This window comes from Papio anubis, chromosome 18 (assembly GCF_008728515.1).
Source record: "Papio anubis isolate 15944 chromosome 18, Panubis1.0, whole genome shotgun sequence".
NCBI classification, from domain to species: domain Eukaryota; kingdom Metazoa; phylum Chordata; class Mammalia; order Primates; family Cercopithecidae; genus Papio; species Papio anubis.
The window spans coordinates 71,948,481-71,968,612 of NC_044993.1; the positions used below are offsets into that span (position 1 = coordinate 71,948,481).

General features: G+C 55.0%; 1 protein-coding gene, 1 long non-coding RNA gene and 1 other non-coding gene across 7 annotated transcripts; 2 read left to right on the forward strand and 1 right to left on the reverse strand.

Annotated features, from left to right (window-relative positions):
• The first annotated feature begins 258 nt into the window (after positions 1 to 258).
• On the forward strand, positions 259 to 845 carry LOC101026671. Its single transcript, XR_163162.4, has 2 exons — positions 259 to 497; positions 724 to 845. It is a non-coding gene; the product is annotated as an uncharacterized LOC101026671 (long non-coding RNA).
• Positions 535 to 617, forward strand: LOC116271362. The gene has a single exon (XR_004179924.1). It is a non-coding gene; the product is annotated as a small nucleolar RNA SNORD60 (small nucleolar RNA).
• A 660-nt stretch (positions 846 to 1,505) lies between the features above and the next one.
• Positions 1,506 to 7,029, reverse strand: RAB26 (RAB26, member RAS oncogene family). Of its 5 annotated transcripts, none has more exons than XM_003916368.3 (9): positions 6,692 to 7,029; positions 5,657 to 5,767; positions 4,023 to 4,064; positions 3,871 to 3,937; positions 3,719 to 3,771; positions 2,757 to 2,822; positions 2,597 to 2,653; positions 2,420 to 2,496; positions 1,506 to 2,321 (listed from the first exon to the last, which is right to left on the reverse strand). In XM_003916368.3, the coding sequence occupies exons 1-9, from the start codon at positions 6,884 to 6,886 to the stop codon at positions 2,219 to 2,221; spliced, it is 771 nt and encodes a 256-aa protein (XP_003916417.2). In that variant the 5' UTR covers positions 6,887 to 7,029; the 3' UTR covers positions 1,506 to 2,218. The 5 variants fall into 5 exon arrangements, with proteins under 5 accessions (XP_003916417.2, XP_009193982.2, XP_009193981.2 ...); XM_009195718.2 differs by having other exon boundaries at positions 2,420 to 2,528; XM_009195717.2 differs by lacking the exon at positions 2,597 to 2,653.
• Between the last annotated feature and the right edge of the window lie 13,103 nt (positions 7,030 to 20,132).

Consider the following 20,132-nt stretch of genomic DNA (forward strand, 5'->3'; position numbering starts at 1 on the left):
TTGGCGGCTTCAGAATCACTCTATGTTGCAGATTGATGTCTGATTGGCTTTGCTCATCCGTCACTCACTGTTAGGCTTCACGGACTCTGCATAAGGGAGGAGCTTCGGTTCTGGGTCCGAGAGACCGCGGCCAAAAGAAATGCCACGGTACGATTGGTGGAAACAACGCGGTAGGGAGCGGGGCGTACCAGCGGCAGGGGAAGGCGGGCACTTCCGCCAGGATAGCCCAATGACAGAGGTGGGAAAGTTTCTATAAAAGCTTGAGCCTCGCGCGCCTCCATTCTTTTGCGGTCGAGTGCGAAGCGGGAGAGTTGTATCAGTGCGTACGCCATGTGCTAAGATCCAGGGAAGAACTGGGCCACGAGCGTGATTTTGAGGGCGGCTTGAAAGCTGCAGGCCGGCCTGGTCCCTGGGCGTCCAGCCTTGGCCTAGGCTCCACTTTGTCCCTTAGTGTTTAAACGTTTCTTCCTGAATCTCAGACCCTCAGCTACCTGCAGGTAAGACTGGGCCGGGTCTGGGTTCCCCTATTCTCCAAGCCTGTGATGAATTGCTTTGACTTCTGACACCTCGTATGAAAACTGCACGTGCAGTCTGATTATTTTGCAAGACTGAGGCTTGGGGTTGCTCACTCTTGACGGAGACGGGCTGAGAATGGAAAGAAGTGTTGCCCGAAACGAGGGAGTGGGGACTTATGTCTACGTTTTGGCGCTGTCTGACTTTCAGGTTTCGTCGCCAGCTGGCTGCAAATTTTGAACCTAAGTAAACCTCAATCCGGAGGGCCGAGCGGTAAGGTGGGCGTTGTGGCGATTGAAGTGCTTAGCAATAAAGCAAAGGTAGTGAGTTGATTCGGTTTTCTCTCAAGTGTCTTTATTTTCCTATTCTTCTGGCACCCCGGAGGTCTGGCTTATCCACAGGCAATCTTGGGAAAGTGTACAGACATGAAAACGGAACGGAAACTCGTTACCAGTGACTTTCCATCTCTTGGGATTGCCTTCGCCATTTCTGCCCGTAATTTTTTTTTTTTTTTTAGACAGTTTCACTCTTGTTTCCCAGGCTGGAGTGCGATGGCACAACCACCGCCTCAAGCGATTTTCCTGCCTGAGCCTCCTAAGTAACTGGGATGACAGGCGCCTACCACCATGCCTAACTAATTTTGTATTTTTAGTAGAGACGGGGTTTCTCCGTGTTAGGTTGGTCTCAAACCCCTGACCTCAGGTCATCCACCCGCCTCAGCCTTCCAAAGTGCTGGGATTGCAGGTGTGAGCCACCACACCCAGCCAAATACTGTTTTTCATGCCTTTGCCCCAGGGTGAGTCCAAAAAAGCCTTTGAGATCTGTGGAGGGAAGTTGACACCACCTAGGGTTCCCATGTTCCTCTCGAGGGAGGCCTCAGCCATGGGGGAGTGATACCCACACACCTGCTGAGGGTTCTGGGCCCTGCTGAGTCTCTCAAGCTCTAGCATCTGCTCTAGAAGTGGATTTTTTTCAATACATGAGACAGATGCTTCAGAAAACACAACTTTATTCGCTAGGACTGAAAACAAAGGCTTGCGATCAACAGGCCAAGTTGAGTGCAAGGTGGAGCGTGCTGGGAAATCACAGACATTCAGCTGTGGCCAGGCTGGGCTGGCATTTGTCGTTTTCTGGCGTTTCTATGATTTCCCACGTTTTATCACAAGGCCACAGGCATCCTCCAAGGTCACTGAGGAAAACCCTATTGCTGTTTGAGCCAGAGCCTCCTAGAGGGTGGACTGGGAGCAGGTAGCTCCCAGGACACACAGGTGCACGATGTGATTAGCAGTGAAGCCCTCTGTCCCAGGCGTGGGCAGGCGACCTCCCTTACCTGCCTGAGCAGTGTATGCGGGTGAAGACATGGCTTTTCTAGGGTTAGGCACTGTGCGTGGTGCCAGCCCCAGCCCTCCCTCACCTGGGTGTGCCCAGGAGGGGGCAGCAGAGCACCGTGGCAAAGTCTGTCCACATGCCGCGCCCCCTCCCGTGCAGAAGACTGCTTTTCCACGGTGGCCAGTGTGCGGGCCACGGGCTGTCAGAAGCCTGCTTGTTGGGACTGCTGCTGGGAGGAGGGAGGGGCAAGGCTTGACCTGGGGCTCCTGGAAACACACTGGTATTGGCCACTGGGCAACAAAGTCAGAAGGGCCTGGAGACTGTCCAGTCTTCTGGGGTTGGGCGGCTTCCTCCAGAGGACTGAGCTCAGCCAGGTTCAAGGGCGGCAGCAGGAGGCCCCACGACCCTCCCTCTTAACATAATCGTGCAGCCGGAAGCGTGGCTCGCTGGGAGTTTTCATGGAGCGCTGCTTCAACTCCCTGCGGAGTGGGGGTGACAAGGGGACACGATGACCTGGACTCCAATAAGAGGGTTTAGGCCCTGTGCTGGGGGAGCCCTGGTGACAGGCAGGACTTACTTTGCTATGGCTGTGAAGGCCAAGTCCACGTTGAGGCCCGTCTTGGCGCTGGTCTCCATGAAGGGCAGCCCATACTCCTGTAAACAGCTGCTGCCAGCCAGGTGGTGGCCTGGCGGGGACAGCCCAGGCTCGTGGCCTCCAGGGGCAACCCCTCACCACCCCCCTGCCTTGACTCACCTTGGCCAGCTTCTCCCCGTCCTCCCTCTTCACCACACGCTCATGGGCAGAGTCCACCTGGCCCAGGCACAGGGTCTTGGTGACAGCTGGCCCATGGTTGGCCCCTGCCCCCTCACCTGCCCTGCCCTGTGACCCAGGTGAGGACAACCGGGCCTCCCACCTTGTTCCCCAGCAGCATGAGCGCCACGTCGTGCTGGGCATACTCATGGATCTCGGCCAGCCAGGCCTGTGGGAGGCAGCAGATGAGGCTGGGGCTCCCTCCATGGCTTGCCCCATGCCCCAGAACTTTGGCCCTCCAGGTCACACTGTACAGGGCACCTGTCTGTATTTCATCTTTTTTTTTTTTTTTTTTTTTTTTTGAGACAGAGTCTTCCCCTGTTGCCCAGGCTGGAGTGCAATGATGCAATCTCCATCTTCTGGGTTCAAGCTATTCTCCTCGGGTTCAGAGAACCTTGGGAGGGGCCTCCCAAGTAGCTGGGATTACAGGTATACACCACCACACCCAACTAATTTTTTGTATCTTTGGTAGAGAAGGGGTTTCACCATGTTGGCCAGGCCAGTCTCCAACTCCTGACCTCATGATCTGCCCACCTCGGCCTCCCAAGGTGGTGGATTACACGTGTGAGCCACCATGCCCGGCCCATTTTATTTTTTTGAGACAGTTTTGCTTTGTCATCCAGGCTGGAGTGCCATGGCACAGTCTTGACTCACTGCAACCTCAGCCTCCTGAGGAGCTGGGATTACAGGTGTGTGTCACCACACCCGGTTAATTTTTGTATTTTTAGTAGAGATGGGGTTTCACCATGTTGGCCAGGCTGGTCTCGAACGCCTGACCTTGGGTGAGCCACCATACCTGGCCAGGATACCTGTCTTTAGAAGTGATAACCCCCCGTGTATCACATAGGGAAGCCCACCTTACAGGTCCCTTATGCAAAGGGTCCTGTTGAGGGAGCTGGAATGGCACTCAGGTCCACTTGGGCCACCTCCAGCCCAGAAGGCTGTCATTTCCCTCCCCCTACTCTCAGTGGGGTCCTTTGGAACCCTGATGCCATCTACCAGAAGGAGTTTGGGGTGGGTCAGGCCGTATCAGGGCCCTTTCACCCCACCGGGAAGGCCACTGACCTGGATGTTGTCAAAGGAGGCCTTGTTGGTCACATCGTAGAGCAGCAGCAGAGCTGGGGACAGGGCAGTGAGGACATCCACCATCACCTGCACCCTCAGGTGCTCAGACCCGCCCCTGCCCCCCCAACCAGCCCGGGTACCCAGGGGCTCACCATGAGCGTCACGGTAGTAGGCATGGGTAACACTGCGGAACCGCTCCTGACCAGCTGTGTCCCACATCTGCAGCGAACAGGCACTGGTTAGGCTGTCCAGCCCCTCCCTGGCATCCCCTGTCCCCCAGCTTGCCCTCTGCCAGTCACCTTACCTGCAGCTTCACCTTCACACCATCCACGTCCAGAACTTTGTTCTGAAACAGACAGAACCAGGCAGCTCTGGCAAGGGCCAGGCCCAGCCTCTATCCCCACTAGCCTCACTACCACCCCCTCAGAGTCCCATGGCTCTCCTTCCTGCCCAGCTTCCCGTCCCCTAAGACCTCCCAGCTCCCAGGTCCAGCCCAGCCCCTGCAGGGTTCCCTTAAACCAATTTGGCCTCACCCACACCCGCAAGTGCGGGCCTCTCCCCGCAGCTCTTGTGCTGACTTATTTGAACTCATGACCCCACCAGGCCTCTTACTGACACTGCCTCAGTTTCCCCATGTGCAAATGGGTGCCAGTCACATGGCTGCTGCAGTAACTTAACGAGCTGCAACGCCTCAGCCTCCCCAGTAGCTCTTTTTGCTAATTTGAAAGACTCAGGATGGCTTGAACCCAGAAGTTGGAGGCTGCAGTCCACCATGATCACCGCTGCACTCCAGCGTGGGCGACAGAGTGAGACCCTGTCTCAAAAGAATAAAAAATTACAAGCCTCTTCTTGCTGGGATTGTCAGGGCTGGGCCTGGGCCTGTCGGACCCAAGGCAGTAACCATAGATCCCAGAACTGCCTGGCAGCGTCCCAGGCTGGGCCCTCCCAGTTAAGGACTAGACTAGGCAGGGAGTGGTCTGGCCCCAGTCCATCTGCTGGGGTGGGGGCGGGGGGCTTCAGTCGCAGCCTGAGGTCCGGGCCAGCTGGAACTCGTGCCACCTCACTCAGCCTGAGCTCCTGCTGTCAGAGTGCTTCTGGGTCTCCCGGGAACCAGGCAGGGCCATCTGCTGGGCTGGGGAGGACACCGCCTTCCCTAGCACCCTGAACAAGAGTGCGAACCAAATGGCCTCACCTCTTACCACCCACCCGAGAGCCAAGAGGGAGGTGGGAAGTGGGGACCAGACAGGACTGGCCTGCCCCCCTCGGGCACTTCAGTCCTCTGTCCATCCCAGAGGACCTGAGGGGAACTGGAACCCCCAGACAGGGTAGAGAACAGCTCCCCAGACTGAGGGAGCCCTTCTTCCTGTCCCTGGGACAGCCCTCCCTCCATCCTCCCTCTAACTGGCTGTAATTAAAGGGTGAGAAAAACGCAAACTTAAGATTTGCTGAGAATACGACAGCACCTCAGCACGAGGAATTCGGGCTGGTGGTGGAGGGGGTGGCCTCACCCAAGGGCAGGATCCTCTCCCCTAGGCAAACCCTGGAAACACCCTCGCTCAGGCTCTGCAGGGAGCACGTGCTCCTAGGGCCCGGTAAGGCCTCTGTACTGAGGCAGCACTGCTGGCCCCAAGTGGACATGCTCCTTCACTTCCTCTGACCCACCACACTGTGGGCAGCAGCGTCCACCTCCCCCAAGGCACAGGATATGGTCCCTGGGTAATGCCAGCCCCTGGCACAGGCAACTAACTCTGCTTGTCGGGTGCAGCCACCAGCCCAGGTGTTGGGAGGTCGAGGCGGGCAGCTTGGTGGCTAAGGCATTCCACCTGGGGTCCAGGCTGCTTGAGCCTGTCAGTACCACAGGGATCACAGAGAACTTGCTGCTCAGGGGTACCGGCAGGACGTGGGGTGATGTGGGGCCGGGCTGGGGCCTCCACTCACCCGGAAGTCAATGCCTACGGTGGAGATGAACGTCCCCGCCAGGAAAGCGCCGTCCTTGAATCGCACTAGCAGACAGGTCTTCCCCACGCCCGAGTCCCCCACCAGCATGACCTAGGACAAGCAGGAGGGTCAGGGAGAGTCCGGTCTGCCCTGAGCTGACCTGGTCAGAGGGGTTGCAGGCTCAGCGGAGCCAGGGACCCCGATGGGCTAGACACCCAGCTTCTACCTCTGAAAGGCTCAGGCCGCTCTGTCTTTCTGCACAGTGGCCATCTCAGTAGGGAACGAGGGCAGCTACCTCCATCCTGGACCCTCCCTAACGTCCGTACCCCCCAACAGTGGACAGCAGGCTTCCTCTGGGAGGGGAGCAGATGGTGTGGCAGCTAGGGACCTCCTAAGAGACTTGGGGAGGCCTCTGTCGGGGGCTTCTCCACATCCCAGTAGGGACATGACCCCAGCAAGGCTCAAGAGGAATTCGCCCCATTAGGGTCAGATCTCGACCTGAGGAGGGACCTGGGCCAAGTCTGAGGATGGGAGGGGGGGTGCAGGTGGGGGGCAGTCAGGCCTTCTCCCTGAAACCTGTGCTACCAAACCTAAAGATGGTCCTCCCAGCGCCCTGCCAAGTCCACACAGCCTCTGCCTTAGTCTGGGGTCCCAGGGTTCCCCATCCATCTGGCAAACCTCTTCCCCCCAACGGAAAAAAAAAAAAAAAAAAAAGGCCCACAGCCCCTGGGTAGAGGGAGGGCAGCATATGGGAAATGGTGAGACCCCCGGCGGGGCACTGATGGTCGCGGGACCCCTTGTGCCGCCATGCCGGCTGGGGGTTGGGGACAGGCCCCGCCAGCTGTTGAATTCCCCAGACCTCGGATGGACAGCTGTGTGTGTGAACGATGCACCGTGCAAGCCCTACGGGGTGCCTCCCGCGTCGGCTCCGTGCCCTGGGGCCGCGGGCCCTGCACCCCCTCTCTGACCCCCAACCCTTGGCTCAGACCGGGTGCCACCTGCTGCGCTGGCCTGGGAGGCAGGTGTCTGGCTCACCTTGAAAGCGACGTCGTAGAAGTCGCCACCGCCGCCAAGCGAGGGCCGGCCGGGCTGCAAGGGCCCGTTGGGCGGCGCGTCGGGGCCGGGACGCGCAGTCCCGGAGCGCGCCGGTCGGGGCCCGTTGGTGGCGGGCAGCGTGGAGGCAGCGGGGGTGCTGGCCCCCTTGCTCTTGGAGGTCTTCTTCCTGGACATGGCGGGCGGGCGCTCAGTGTTCTCCCGCTGCAGCCACCGTGCCCCGGGCCGTCCCGCTCCCTGTGCCCGCCGGGCCCGACCCGGACCCGAACCCTTCCCCCGGCGGCGGCGGCAGCGGCGGCATCATCCCGGGCGCCCGGCTTGGGCCCCGCCCCCGCCGCTCCATGGGCGCACAGCCACTCAAGCCCGGCCTCCTGCCGCCGCCGCCGCCAATGCCGTGCGCAGGGCGGGGACATGCAAATACACCCCCGCTCGGGGCGGGTCAGGAGGCCCGGGCCCCGCCCTGCCCCCCCGACCGCGACCCATGCCCTGGGCTGCCTTGGGGTCTGGAGCCAGCTGTGAGGTGGCAGGCCTGGGCCAGCGGTCACCCCGGGATCCTGAATCCCTTCTGCTGGCTGCACACCACCCCAGCTCGGTGACCCCCAAACTGGACTGCCAGACCTGGGAGGAGGGGGTGTCCTGAGATGTAGGTGCTGGGGCAGAGGGCCCGCATGGACGGGCACCGCGGGCTTCTGTTCCCTTAGCTCCAGATGCCTGGTGCTTGGCCCGCTGCCCTTCACTGCTCCATCCCCTCCAGGGCAGGCGGGTCCGGGAAGCTCCCGCCCTCGCTTGGCAAACACGCCTGGCTACTGGGGCAGGCACCCTGGACTCAGGTGACAGCTGGTCACTGGGAGGTCACAGGGGGCATGGCGATCTCCCCCGCAGCTTCTGCCTGCTGCGCACGCCTGGGGATCCTCGGGAAAGAGGAAGTCGCTGTCGCAGCCAGCCCCTGGCCCCCTGAGGGTCCCCTCCCATGGGACCCTACCCTCAGGGTCTGAAAGGTGGAAGGCAGAGGCCCCTGTCCAGGCTGCGTGGCTGGCCCCTTGCCCTTCCCCTCCAGGTTCAGACCTTCAGGTAGCCAGGGCTGATTCTCCAAACCCTAAGCTGGTCCGAGGCAGACCCATCTCCCCAACCTGGGCTGACTGGAGCTCTGTCGGCCCCTCTCACAGAGAAGATGGGACTGCAGTTGTCAGAGCTGGGGCACAGTGGTGCAGAGGCGTGGTGTCCTTGGCATGCGGGGGCTTCTTGGTGCTTCTCTGGGAGCTGGAGAGATGACCCGGCTGTCCCTGGAAACGTGGCAGCTGTCACCAGGACCTTGGGCCTTTCAGAGGCCTGCTTCCTCCCAGCTGGCAGTGCCCAGAGCCCAAACAATCAACTGCCTCTCGGGTCAGAGGCCTGAGAAAACACAGATGGAGGGACAGTGCCCAGCGGAGTGATTCCTCGAGAGGGCCTGGCAGAGGCCGTGGAACACCGCTATACCGAGCGCTGTTGTGTGCCAGGCACATGACCTCTTCAAAGTTATCCTGCAAGGTGGGTGCTGCCCCAAGTGTCCATATGGGGAAACTGAGGCTCAGAAAGGCAAGGAGGGCTGTCCAAGGTCAGCAGGCTAGGAAGGGCAGAGCTAGGATTTGCTCCTGGGAACTCCAGCTCCAGAGAACATAAACCATCCCATGGCAGAGATCCCTGTATACTTAATCCCCAGGGACCTGGCAGAGCTGGGGGGCAAATCGGGAAGCCCTCTCAGAACTCACCAGACCTCCCTTCCTTGTCTCACTCCTCCGGCCCCCCAGCTCTTCCAGACCAACCCCCAGTGTGTGTGCACTGGGCCTGGGCAGAGGTATTTGGCTTCTGCAGCTGCAGCCCTGGGGACTCCAGGTGTCCACCCCCTACAAGGCCTCCTTCAGGATGGCTGGCCCAGGGTCTGAGCTGGGGGCCTCAGCAGCTGCTGTGCACTGGCCCCAGGGTCCTGGGCAGTGGACTTCCAGTCCAGTGGAGTCCCTCCTGCCAGCTGCTGCTCAGGTATCCCCAGGGCACAGGCAGCAGGAGGAGCTGGGTGCACGTAGGGCATCCTGCAGGGGGAGGAGTGTGGATGGGGCCCCCAGGAAGAGAAGGAGGCAGGCGCGCCGGAGAAAGTGGGAGGCCAGGCGGGGAGGGGAGCCTTGAGTGAGCAGAGGAAACGGGCTTGCGCTGGCAACCTTTAAAATTAGGAGAGTTTACGTAAAAATCCAAGTCTCTGGTTTCTGTTGAAAATGGGGAGCTCTGGGTGCCTGCATCACAGAACCTCTCTTGGCTTCCAGCAGGCCTTGTAATCTTTGATCATTATGTCTCTTAGTTGCTGTGTTTGCCATCTGTTTCACCCTCTGGAGTACAAGGTTTCTGGGCACAGGAAGCAGCTTGTCTTGGTCACTGCTGTCCCCAGCAGCCAGCTCTGGGCCTCCATAAGTAGTTGTTAAATTGGTGAAAGAGGCCAGGTGCGGTGGCTCACGCCTGTAATCCCAGCACTTTGGGAGGCTGAGCAGGCAGATCACTTGAGGTCAGGAGTTTGAGACCAGCCTGGCCAACATGATGAAACCCTGTCTCTACTAAAAATACAAAAATTAGCCAGGCATGGTGGCACATGCCTATAATCCCAGCTGCTTGGGAGGCTGAGGCAGGAGAATCCCTTGAACCCAGGAGGAGGAGGTTGCAGTGAGCTGAGATTGTGCTGTTGCATTCCAACCTGGGCGACAGAGTGAGACTCTGGAAAAAAAAAAAAAAGACAAGAAAAAGAAAAAGAAATGTGATGTAGAAACACAGGCCTCACTTCAGGAGGATATGCCTTGCTAACAAAGATTTAAGACAATGTGATCAGTAGTGAGGGCAAGGCTTTTGGAGGAGGGAGGGTTTGCACTGGGCTTTGAGGATTGAGCTAGAGTCTGACATAAGAGACAAAGAAAGTCGCCAGGTGGAGGGAGTGAATATGTATAGGCTGAGAGGACTAGCAGGTGGGCACTTTGTGCCGAGGTGGCCGAAGTGTGGTCCAGTTCCTTGGAGGAAATGGGAGGTAATCAAGCTGGTAAGGTAGGATGGGGTCAGCTGGGAAGGGAAATCTGAGTGTTATTCCTAGGAGCTTGGAAATTGTACAGTGGGAAGTAGGGAGCTGTGCATGGCTTTTAAGCAGAACAGCAGAGGATACTGTGCTACAGGAATACTGGGGACTGGCAGGAGGGGATGGATGGTGGATCCTGTGGGCCTGGGAATGAGTTGATGGGGGTTGTAGTCACCCAGGGGAGGGATAATAGGAACAGAAAGGACCTTCAGGAAAGAAGCTGTAGGCCTGGAGAAAAGGAAGGGAGGGTCAGAGTCCATGCCCATGGGGCGGAGACCAGTGGGATGCTGAGGTGGATTAAAGATGGATTAAATGGGGCCAGGAGTGGTGGCTCACTCCTGTAATCCCAGCACTTTGGGAGGCCAAGGCAGGCGGATCACAAAGTCAGGAGATCGAGACCATCTTGGCTAACACAGTGAAACCTTGTCTCTACTAAAATACAAAAAAAAAAAAATTAGCCTGGCGTGGTGGCAGGTGCCTGTAGTCCCAGCTACTCGAGAGGCTGAGACAGAAGAATGGTGTGAACCCGAGAGGCGGAGCTTGCAGTGAGCTGAAATTGCACCATTGCACTGGAGCCTGGCTGATGGAAAGAGACTCCATCTAAAAAAAAAAAAACTAGAACAGGCGGCCAGTGAGGGCAAGGCAGGGACCAGCAAGCGCAAGGCAGGGGCCAGCAAGGGCAAGGCGGGGACCAGCATGGTGGGAAAGGTCAGCAGGGATGCCTTGGGATGTCCAGTTCCTTGGCATCTTCAGACCTGGAGAAGAGAGGAGTCCTGCAGGCCAGGGCAGGTCCCTGAGACAGGGCCTGAGGTTGAGATGGGCCTTGGGAGCTGGGGGTGGAGAGTGAGGTCCGAGTTCCCCTGGGAAGGGTGCTACAGCCTTTGACCCTTCTGGTGCAGAGCTGACTCTGCCAGGGATGGGAAGATCTCCACAGGTTCCTATCCTCGAGGGGAGGGAGCACCCTGGGTCTCCCTGGGGCCTTGCTCTGGGACTTTCGTTCCTGTTACCTTCTGACGGCCCGGCCCCCTGGCACTCTCACACTGTGCCCTCTAACTCCTGCCAGTTCCTTCTGACTGTTCTGGGTGTCTGGAGGGATCTGTGCTGGGAGCCCCGAGCCACAACGACCCGAGACCCATGGACCAGGACAGTCTGTCTCTGGCTCCCATTTTCCAGCATGTTCCCTACACTCTGCCCCAGAGTGGGGCCCTTAGGCTGGCCCTTTTGTGCCGGGAGAGGGGGCGTAGGCACGAGTGAGGCCTCCTCAGGCTTCCGGGCTCTGCCAGGAGCCCCACCCTCCAGGGAGCCTGCCCTGGCTCCTCCTGCCCCACTTCTGGCTCCCTGGATATTCACCGGCCCTTCCCCAGCAGCTGCATGGCATCTGTACCAGTCTGTGAGCCTCCTGAGGACAGGGCCCTGTCCTGCCTACTCCTGTTCCCGCCGGACACTGGAGGGAGAGCTTTGTGGCTGAGCAGCAGAGAGCTGGGCTGGACTTCAAGGGGCTCTTAGCAAGCCAGGGAGTGGCAAAGCCCCCATGGCCTGTGCCCCCAGGGCACCTCCCAAGACCATCCTCTGGAGCTCAGCAGTCTGTGCCCTCTGCGGGGTCCGCAGCTTGCTATGTGCCCCTGGGCATGTGGCATTCTCTGTCTGGGCCTGCTCCCCTCTCCATGATATGAGGGGGCAGGAGGAGCCGATCTCTGAGGTCCCTTCCAGCTCAAACACCTTATGTTCTACCAAATTCGCGTGAACGTTGCCATGGAGACGTCGGAGGAACTGCGGCAGCACTGAACGCGACTTCCACCCGAGAGAGGAGCACTGAGTCACCCCAGCACGTGGGTGACGTCACAGGTAAGCTCTCCCTGGTGTCCAGGCATGCAGCAGCCTGGTGTCCTCCTAAGAGGTCACCCCCCCTTCAGCCTGCTCACATGGTGGCCCTGAGGCCCTGCCGGGCGGGTCATGAAAAGCACGTGTCTATCCCTGCCCGAATGGGGACCCTTTGTTGCCTGCAGATGTGACCACAGTGATTCAGGTGCTCCCAGACAGGAAGGCGGCAGAGGTGATCTGCCACACAGAAGATGAGCTAACGGGGGAGTCGTGCGCCTCTGTGGCTGTCAGAGCGGTATCCTCACTCCTACGGAGCCAGTCGCCTGCTCTCAGCAGTGCTGGCTTCCTGCCCCTGAGCTGAGTGAGGGCGTCCGCTTAGCCATTGGAGGAGTCAGCATCAGGGCTTCCGGCTGCAGGCTCTCCTGGCAGCCTCGGAGTGACACACATGGCCTCATGGCAGGTGCGGGGATCCCTGTCGATGAACAAAACAGACCCCTGCATAACCATAACAATCACTGACTACCCCGGACTTCACCAAGTGCTTTCCTTGCAATGTTTCTATTGTCTTTTTTTTTTTTTTTTTGAGACGGAATCTTGCTCTGTCACTCAGGCTGGAGTGCAATGGTGTGATCTCGATCTCGGCTCACTACAACCTCCGCCTCCTGGGTCCAAGCAATTCTCCTGCCTCAGCCTCCTGAGTAGCTGGGATTACAGGTGGCTGCCACCATGCCCGGCTAATTTTTGTATTTTAGTAGAGACAGGGTTTCACCTCGTTGGCCAGGCTGGTCTTGAACTGCTAACCTCAGGTGATCCACTGGCCTCGGCCTCCCAAAGTGCTGGGATTACAGGCACCCACTACCACACCTGGCTAAGTTTTTTTGTTGTTTGTTTGTTTGTTTGTTTGTTTGTTTGTTTGTTTTGAGACGGAGTCTGGCTCTCACTCAGGCTGAGTGCAGTGGTGCGATCTTAGCTCACTGCAAGCCTCGCCTCCTGGGTTCAGGCCATTCTCCTGCCTCAGCCTCCCGAGTAGCTGGGACTACAGGTGCCTGCCACCACGCCCGGCTAATTTTGTGTGTGTGTATATTTTAGTAGAGACAGGGTTTTACCGTGTTAACCAGGATGGTCTAAATCTCGTGACCTCGTGACTGCCCACCTCAGCCTCCCAAAGTGCTGGGATTATAGGCGTGAGCCACTGTGCCCGGCCACGCCCGGCTAATTTTTGTATTTTATTTTATTTATTTATTTATTTTTTTGAGGCAGAGTCTCCCTCTGTCGCCCAGGCTAGAGTGCAGTGGCCGGATCTCAGCTCACTGCAAGCTCTGCCTCCCAGGTTTACACCATTCTCCTGCCTCAGCCTCCCGAGTAGCTGGGACTACAGGCGCCTGCCACCTCGCCCGGCTAGATTTTTGTATTTTTTAGTAGAGACGGGGTTTCACCGTGTTAGCCAGGATGGTCTTGATCTCCTGACCTTGTGATCCGCCCATCTCGGCCTCCCAAAGTGCTGGGATTACAGTCTTGAGCCACCGTGCCCGGCCAATTTTTGTATTTTAGAGACAGGGTTTCACCATGTTGGCCAGGCTGGTCTTGAACTCCTAACCTTAGGTAATCCACCTGCCTCGGCCTCCCAAAGTGCTGGGATTACAGGCGTGAGCCACCACTCCGGCTTTTTTTTTTTTTTTTTTTGAAATGGAGTCTTACTCTGTTACTCAGACTGGAGTGCAGTGGTGCGGTTCTGACTCATTGTAGCCTTGAACTCTTGGGTTCAAGCAAACTTCCCACTTCAGTCTCCCAGCTATGTTTTAGTTTTTTGTAGAGATGGGGGGACTCACTATTGTCCAGGCTGGTCTTGAACTCCTGGGCTCAAGTGATCCTCCCGCCTTAGCCTCCCAAGATGTTGGGATTACTGGCGTCAGCCACCCTGCCCAGCCTTGTTTTCTAAGAGTCTAAATTAAATCACAATTACCTGATTCTTCCCCATTTGATAGAACTTGTCCACAAAAAGATCTGGATTAAGTGTCTTTTCCTGACATGGCTTTTGATACGTTTTCAATGTGTTCTTTTGTTGTTGGTCTATTTGGGTTTTTATTTTTCTCTAGAATTGGTTTTTACAGTTTGTAACATATAATCATCCCATATAGATTTCAAAAATGTAGGCAAACAATTGCACATAATTTTCTTTTTTTTTTTGAGGCGGAGTCTCGCTCTGTTGCCCAGACTGGACTGCAGTGGTGCGATCTCAGCTCACTGCAAGCTCTGCCTCCCGGGTTCATGCCATTCTCCTGCCTCAGCCTCCCGAGTAGCTAGGATTACAGGTGTCTGCCACCACGCCCGGCTAATTTTTTGTATTTTTAGTAGAGATGGAGTTTCACCGTGTTAGCCAGGATGGTCTCGATCTCCTGACCTCGTGATCCGCCCACCTCGGTCTCCCAAAGTGCTGGGATTACAAGCATGAGCCACCGCGCCCGGCCGCACATAATTTTGTTTTTTAATTTTCAACTTTTTTCATCTCTGTGAATAAAACCTTCATTGTTCATCTGAATGTCCCATATTTTCTTTTTCTCTCCTTTTCTCTCTTTCAGTCACGCTTACCAGAATTTTTTTCTAGAAAAATCTTAGCAACTATATCTATTAAATAGCTCGATTTTATTCATCAATTCTACTCGTTTTTTTGTTTGTTTGTTTGTTTGTTTAGTAGAGACGGAGTTTCACCATATTAGCCAGGCTGGTTTCGAATTCCTAACCTTGTGATCCACCCGCCTCGGCCTCCCAAAGTGCTGGGATTACAGGTGTGAGCCACTGCACCCAGCCCTACTCTTTCTTTTAAAATAACTAATTTCCGCTCTTTACTTTCTAATTTCCTTCCATCTTTTTTGGGGGGTTTATTTTACAGGTTTTCTAGAATGCTGAAATAAATAATTTATATATTGGCTTGCTTTTTCATGCTGACTAATAAAAATAAGTGATGTTATCTGTTTCTCTCCATGTATAATTTTGCATCCCCATAGATTTTCTGTGATGTGTGCTCATTACTATTCATTTCCTTTCTTTCTTTTTTTTTTTTTTTTGAGATGGAGTCTCGCTCTGTCGCCCAGGCTGGAGTGCAGTGGCATGATCTCAGCTCACTGCAACCTCCACCTCCAGGGTTCAAGTAATTCTCCTGCCTCGGCCTCCCTAGAAGCTGGGACTACAGGCAGGTGCCCCCACGCCCTGCTAATTTTTGTATTTTTAGTAGAGACAGGGCCTCACCACGTTGGCCAGGTGAGTCTTGAACTCCTGACCTCTGGTGATCTGCCTGGCTTGGCCTCCCAAAGTGCTAGGATTACAGGCATGAGCCACTCCACCCAGCCTATTCATTTATATATGCTCTAATTTTTATTTATTTATTTATTTATTTATTTATTTATTTATTTATTTATTTTTGTGACGGAGTCTCGCTCTGTCGCCCAGGCTGGAGTGCAGTGGCTGGATCTCAGCTCACTGCAAGCTCTGCCTCCCGGGTCCACGCCATTCTCCTGCCTCAGCCTCCCGAGTAGCTGGGACTACAGGCGCCCGCCACCACGCCCGGCTAGTTTTTTGTATTTTTTAGTAGAGACGGGGTTTCACCGGGTTAGCCAGGATGATCTCGATCTCCTGACCTTGTGATCCGCCCGTCTCGGCCTCCCAAAGTGCTGGGATTACAGGCTTGAGCCACCGCGCCTGGCCTATTTATTTATTTTTTGAGACAGGGTCTCACTGTGTTGCCCAGGTTGGAGTGCAGTGGCACGATCTCAGCACACTGCGACCTCCCCATCCCGGATTCAAGCGATTCTCCTGCCTCAGCCTCCTAAGTAGCTGGGATTACAGGCGTGCACCACCACACCCAGCTAATTTTTTGCATTTTTAGTAGAAATGGGGTTTTTCGATGTTGGCCAGGCTGGTCTTGAACTCCTGACCTCAAGTGATCCACCCATCTCCGCCTCCCGCAGTACTGGGATTACAGGCGTGAGCCACTGTACCCAGGCATTTATTTAGTTTATTTTTTGGGGGGAGTGCAGTGGCCAGGATCTCACGCTCACTTGCAAGCTGCACCTCCTGGGTTTACGCCATTCTCCTGCCTCAGCCTCCCGAGTAGCTGGGACTACAGGCGCCCGCCACCTCGCCTGGCTAAGTTTTCGTATTTTTTTTAGTAGAGACGGGGTTTCACCGTGTCAGCCAGGATGGTCTCGATCTCCTGACCTCGTGATCCGCCCGTCTCGGCCTCCCAAAGTGCTGGGATTACAGGCTTGAGCCACCGCGCCCGGCCAATTGCACATTTTTTGAGTATAGAATTGGATAAGTATTGACATATCTGTACACCCATGAAACCATTGTGGGTGCACGTCAATCAAGAAAAGGTACACATCCATCACTTCCCTTTTTTCGTTTATTTATTTATTTTTTGGGACAACATCTCACCTTGTTTCCCAGGCTGGAGTGCAGTGGTGTGATCATGGCTCACTGCAGCCTCAACCTCCTGGGCTCAAGCAGTCCTTCCACCTCAACCTCCGAAGTAGCTGTGACTACAGGCACGCGCCACCATGTCTGGCTAATTTTTCTGTTTGTTGTACAGACGGTGGTCTCACTATGCTGCTCAGGATGGTCTCCCAGTCCTGGGTTCAAATGATCTTCCCACCTGGGACTACCACAGTGCTGGAATTACAGGCATGAGCCACTGCGCCCAGTCCATTATTTCCATCTTTACCTTTCAGTGATCTGGGCTGTCAGGGTGTCCACCTGTCCTGTGACCCTCTTTGGATGGTTCTTCAGGCCTCTCTACTCAGGTGGGAATCTCTGAATTAGGGTGTGCTTGTGGGAGCTTCAGTTGTGATCTGGGTTCAAGATTTGGTGCAGTGAGCAAGCAGAAGTACCCAAGAGAGCCTCTAGGGGGCGGTGGTGGTTAAGGCCACGTTCTTGTTTTCTTTTCTGTTTTTTTTTTTTGAGATGTAGTCTAGCTTTGTTGCCAGGCTGGAGTGCAGTGGCGAGATCTTGGCTCACTGCAAGCTCCGCCTCCCAGGTTCAAGTTATTCTCCTGCCTCAGCCTCCTGAGTAGCTGGGATTACAGGCACACACCACCACGCCCAGCTAATTTTTGTATTTTTAGTAGAGACAGGGTTTCACCACGTTGGCCAGGATGGTCTTGATCTCCTGACCTTGTGATCCGCCCGTCTCGGCCTCCGAAAGTGCTGGGATTACAGGCATGAGCCAGTGTCCGGCCAAAGGCCATGTTCTTATCTAAGCTTTTCCTCTGACCTTGCCTAACATCTGTAATGCCAACATAGTTAACAAGCCCTGTTTTGTGTACAGTACACCTTATTAACTGTGCTACTCAAAGTCTCTATATCTTTACTGACTTAAAAAAATTGTCTCTTTGGCCAGGCATGGTGGTTCACGCTCGTAATCCCAGCACTTTGGAAGGCCAAGGCAGGTGGATCACTTGAAGCCAGGAGTTAGAGACCAACTTGGCCAGCCTGGTGAAACTGTGTCTCTACTAAAATTACAAAATTTAGCCACGTGTGGTGGCACATGCCTGTAATCTCAGCTACTCATGAGGCTGAGGCACGAGAATCACATGAACCTGGGAGACAGAGGTTGTGGTGAGCTAACACCATTGCACTCCAACAGCCTGGGCAACAGAGCGAGACTCTGTCTCAAAAGAAAAAAAATTGTCTCTCTCTCCTTTTTTTTTTTTTTTTTTTTTAAGACAGGATCTCACTCTGTCATGCAGGCTGCAGTGCAGTGGTGCAATCATGGCTTACTGCAGCCTTGACCTTCTGGGCCCAAGTGAGCCTCCCACCTCATCCTCCCAAGTAACTGGGACCACAGACGAGCTCCACTATGCCTGGCTAATTTTTTGTTTGTATTTTTTGTAGAGATGAGGTCTCTCTCTGTTCAGTCTGGCCTCAGTGATTCTCCTTCCTCGGCTTCCCAAAGTTCTGGGGTTACAGGCATGAACCACTGTGCCCAGACAAAAGTTGTCTACTTGATCTGTAAACCTCAAGAGAAGGTGTGATAAACCCTCTTGCAATGTTTGTATTTCACAGTTTAGCTTCGTAGGCTGATGTTCTATTTTTTTTTTTTTTTTTTTGGAGACACAGTGTTGCTCTTCTTGCCCAGGCTGGAGTGCAATGGTGCAATCTCAGCTCATCGCAACTTCCACCTTCTGGGTTCAAGCAATTCTTCTGCCTCAGCCTCCCGAATAGCTAGGATTACAGGCGCCGCCACCATACCCCGCTAATTTTGTATTTTTAGTAGAGATGGGGTTTGTCCATGTTGGTCAGGCTAGTCTCAAACTCCCGACCTCAGGTGATCCGCCTGCCTCGGCCTCCCAAAGTGCTGGGATGACAGGCGTGAGTCAGTGCGCCTGGCCAATGTTCTATTTTTGAGAGCACAACAGTTCATAATATATTCTACATAGGCTATACCTGTTATTGTGTAGAAAAACAGACTCTTTACCCATTTAACACCTTTTGCCTTAGGTTTATTTTTCTGGTATCAACAATGGCACATTTACTTTGTGTTTGCAGTTTCCTGTCTTTTTTTTTTTTTTTTTTTGAGACAGAGTCTCACTTTGTTACCCAGGTTGGAATGAAGTGGCACGATCTCAGCTCACTGCAACCTCCCCCTCCCGGGTTCAAGCAATTCTCCTGCCTCAGATTCCTGAGTAGCTGAGACCACAGGCGTGTGCCACCACGCCCAGCGAATTTTTGTATTTTTAGTAGAGACGGGGTTTCACCATACTGGCCAGGATGGTCTCGATTTCTTGACCTTTTGATCCACCCGTCTCGACTTCCCAAAGTGTTGGAATTACAGGCGTGAGTCACTGTGCCTGGCAATATTTTTTTTTTTTTTTTTTTTGAGATGGTGTCTCACTCTGTCGCCCAGGCTGGAGTGCAGTGGGGTGACCTCGGGTCACTGCAACCTCTGTCTCCCAGGTTCCAGCGATTCTCCTGCCTCAGCCTCCCGAGTAGCTGGGATTATAGACACCCACCAACACACCTGGCTACTTTTTGTATTTTTAGTAGAGACGGGATTTCGCCATGTTGGGCAGGCTGGTCTCCAATTCTTGGCCTCATGTGACCCGCCTACCTTAGCCTCCCAAAGTGCTGGGATTACAGGTGTGAACCACTGCGCCTGGCCAGGTTTTCTTGTTTCTTTTCTCCTCTTCTAGTTTTCCCCTTTTAGGCTAACAATTATTAACTGTTAATAAAAACCCTCAGGTCTGTATTTTATCAAGAAACATTTCCCTAATGTCTTCCCCCATGAACCAAACAAGATCTCTGGCACATTTTATTTGCTCTGTCTCACCACATGGTTTTTGGTTTTTTGTTCTTTGTTTTGGGATAGAGTTTCACTCTTGTTACCCAGGCTGGAATGCCATGGCACAATCTCAGCCCACTGTAACCTCCGCCTCCCGGGTTCAAGCAATTCTCCTGCCTCAGCCTCCTATCTGGGATTACAGGTGCGTGTCACCACGCCCAGCTAATTTTTGTATTTTTAATGGAGACGGGATTTCACCATATTGGTCAGGCTGGTCTCCAACTTCTGACCTCGTGATCTGCCCACCTCAGCCTCCCAAAGTGCTGGGATTACAGGTGTGAGCCACCGTGCCTGGCCTAATTTTTGTACTTTTGGTAGAGACGGGGTTTCCCCATATTGGCCAGGCTAGTCTCGAACTCCTGACCTTGTGATCTGCCTGCCTTGGCCTCCCAAAGTGCTGGGATTACAGGCATGAGCCACCGCTCCTGGCCAGTTCTTTTTTTCTTTTTTCCTTTTTTTTTTTCCGAGACAGGGTCTCACTCTGTTGCCCAGGCTCGAGTGCAGTGGCACAATCACGGCTTACTATAGCTACTGCCTCCTGGGCTCACATGCTCCTCTGGCCTTGGCCTCCCGAGTACCTGGGACTACAAGCGTGAGCCAGTTTGGCTAATTTTGGCTAATTTTTGTAGAAACGGGGTCTCATCATGTTGGCCAGGCTGGTCTCGAATTCCTGGGCTCAAGGGATCCACCTTCCTTGGCCTCCCAAAGTTCTGGGATTACAGAAGTTAGCCACTGCGCCCTGCTGGCAAATTTCTTAAACTGTCTGTGCCTCAGTGACTTCATTTAATAAAGGGAATAATTGTAGCACCTTTTTCCTAGAGCTGTGAAGATTCAATGGAATAAATAAGGCAATAAATGAATGGATGGGGAATGAAGGATGTGGGTTTCCTCCCTCTTGTCTTTCAACCTCCCGTTGCCTGTTGTCTCTCTTCCCCCTCTCTCCCTCTGTCTCTCTCTTAGCCGGGAAACCTGGGGTAGGGAAGCTTGGAGTCAGCGGGAGCATCGGGAGGTTGCGGACACTGATTGGGGACGCCCACGGAGACAGTCCGGGAGAGGGATCGGGGTGCGGCCTGTGGCTGCTGCAGGAGGAGGAGGAGCCCGCGGCCCGGCCCACACCCGGGCAGAAGGGCGGAGCCAGGTGGCTTCCCGCCCACGTACTTTAGCCTGCAGTGGGGCGGAGCG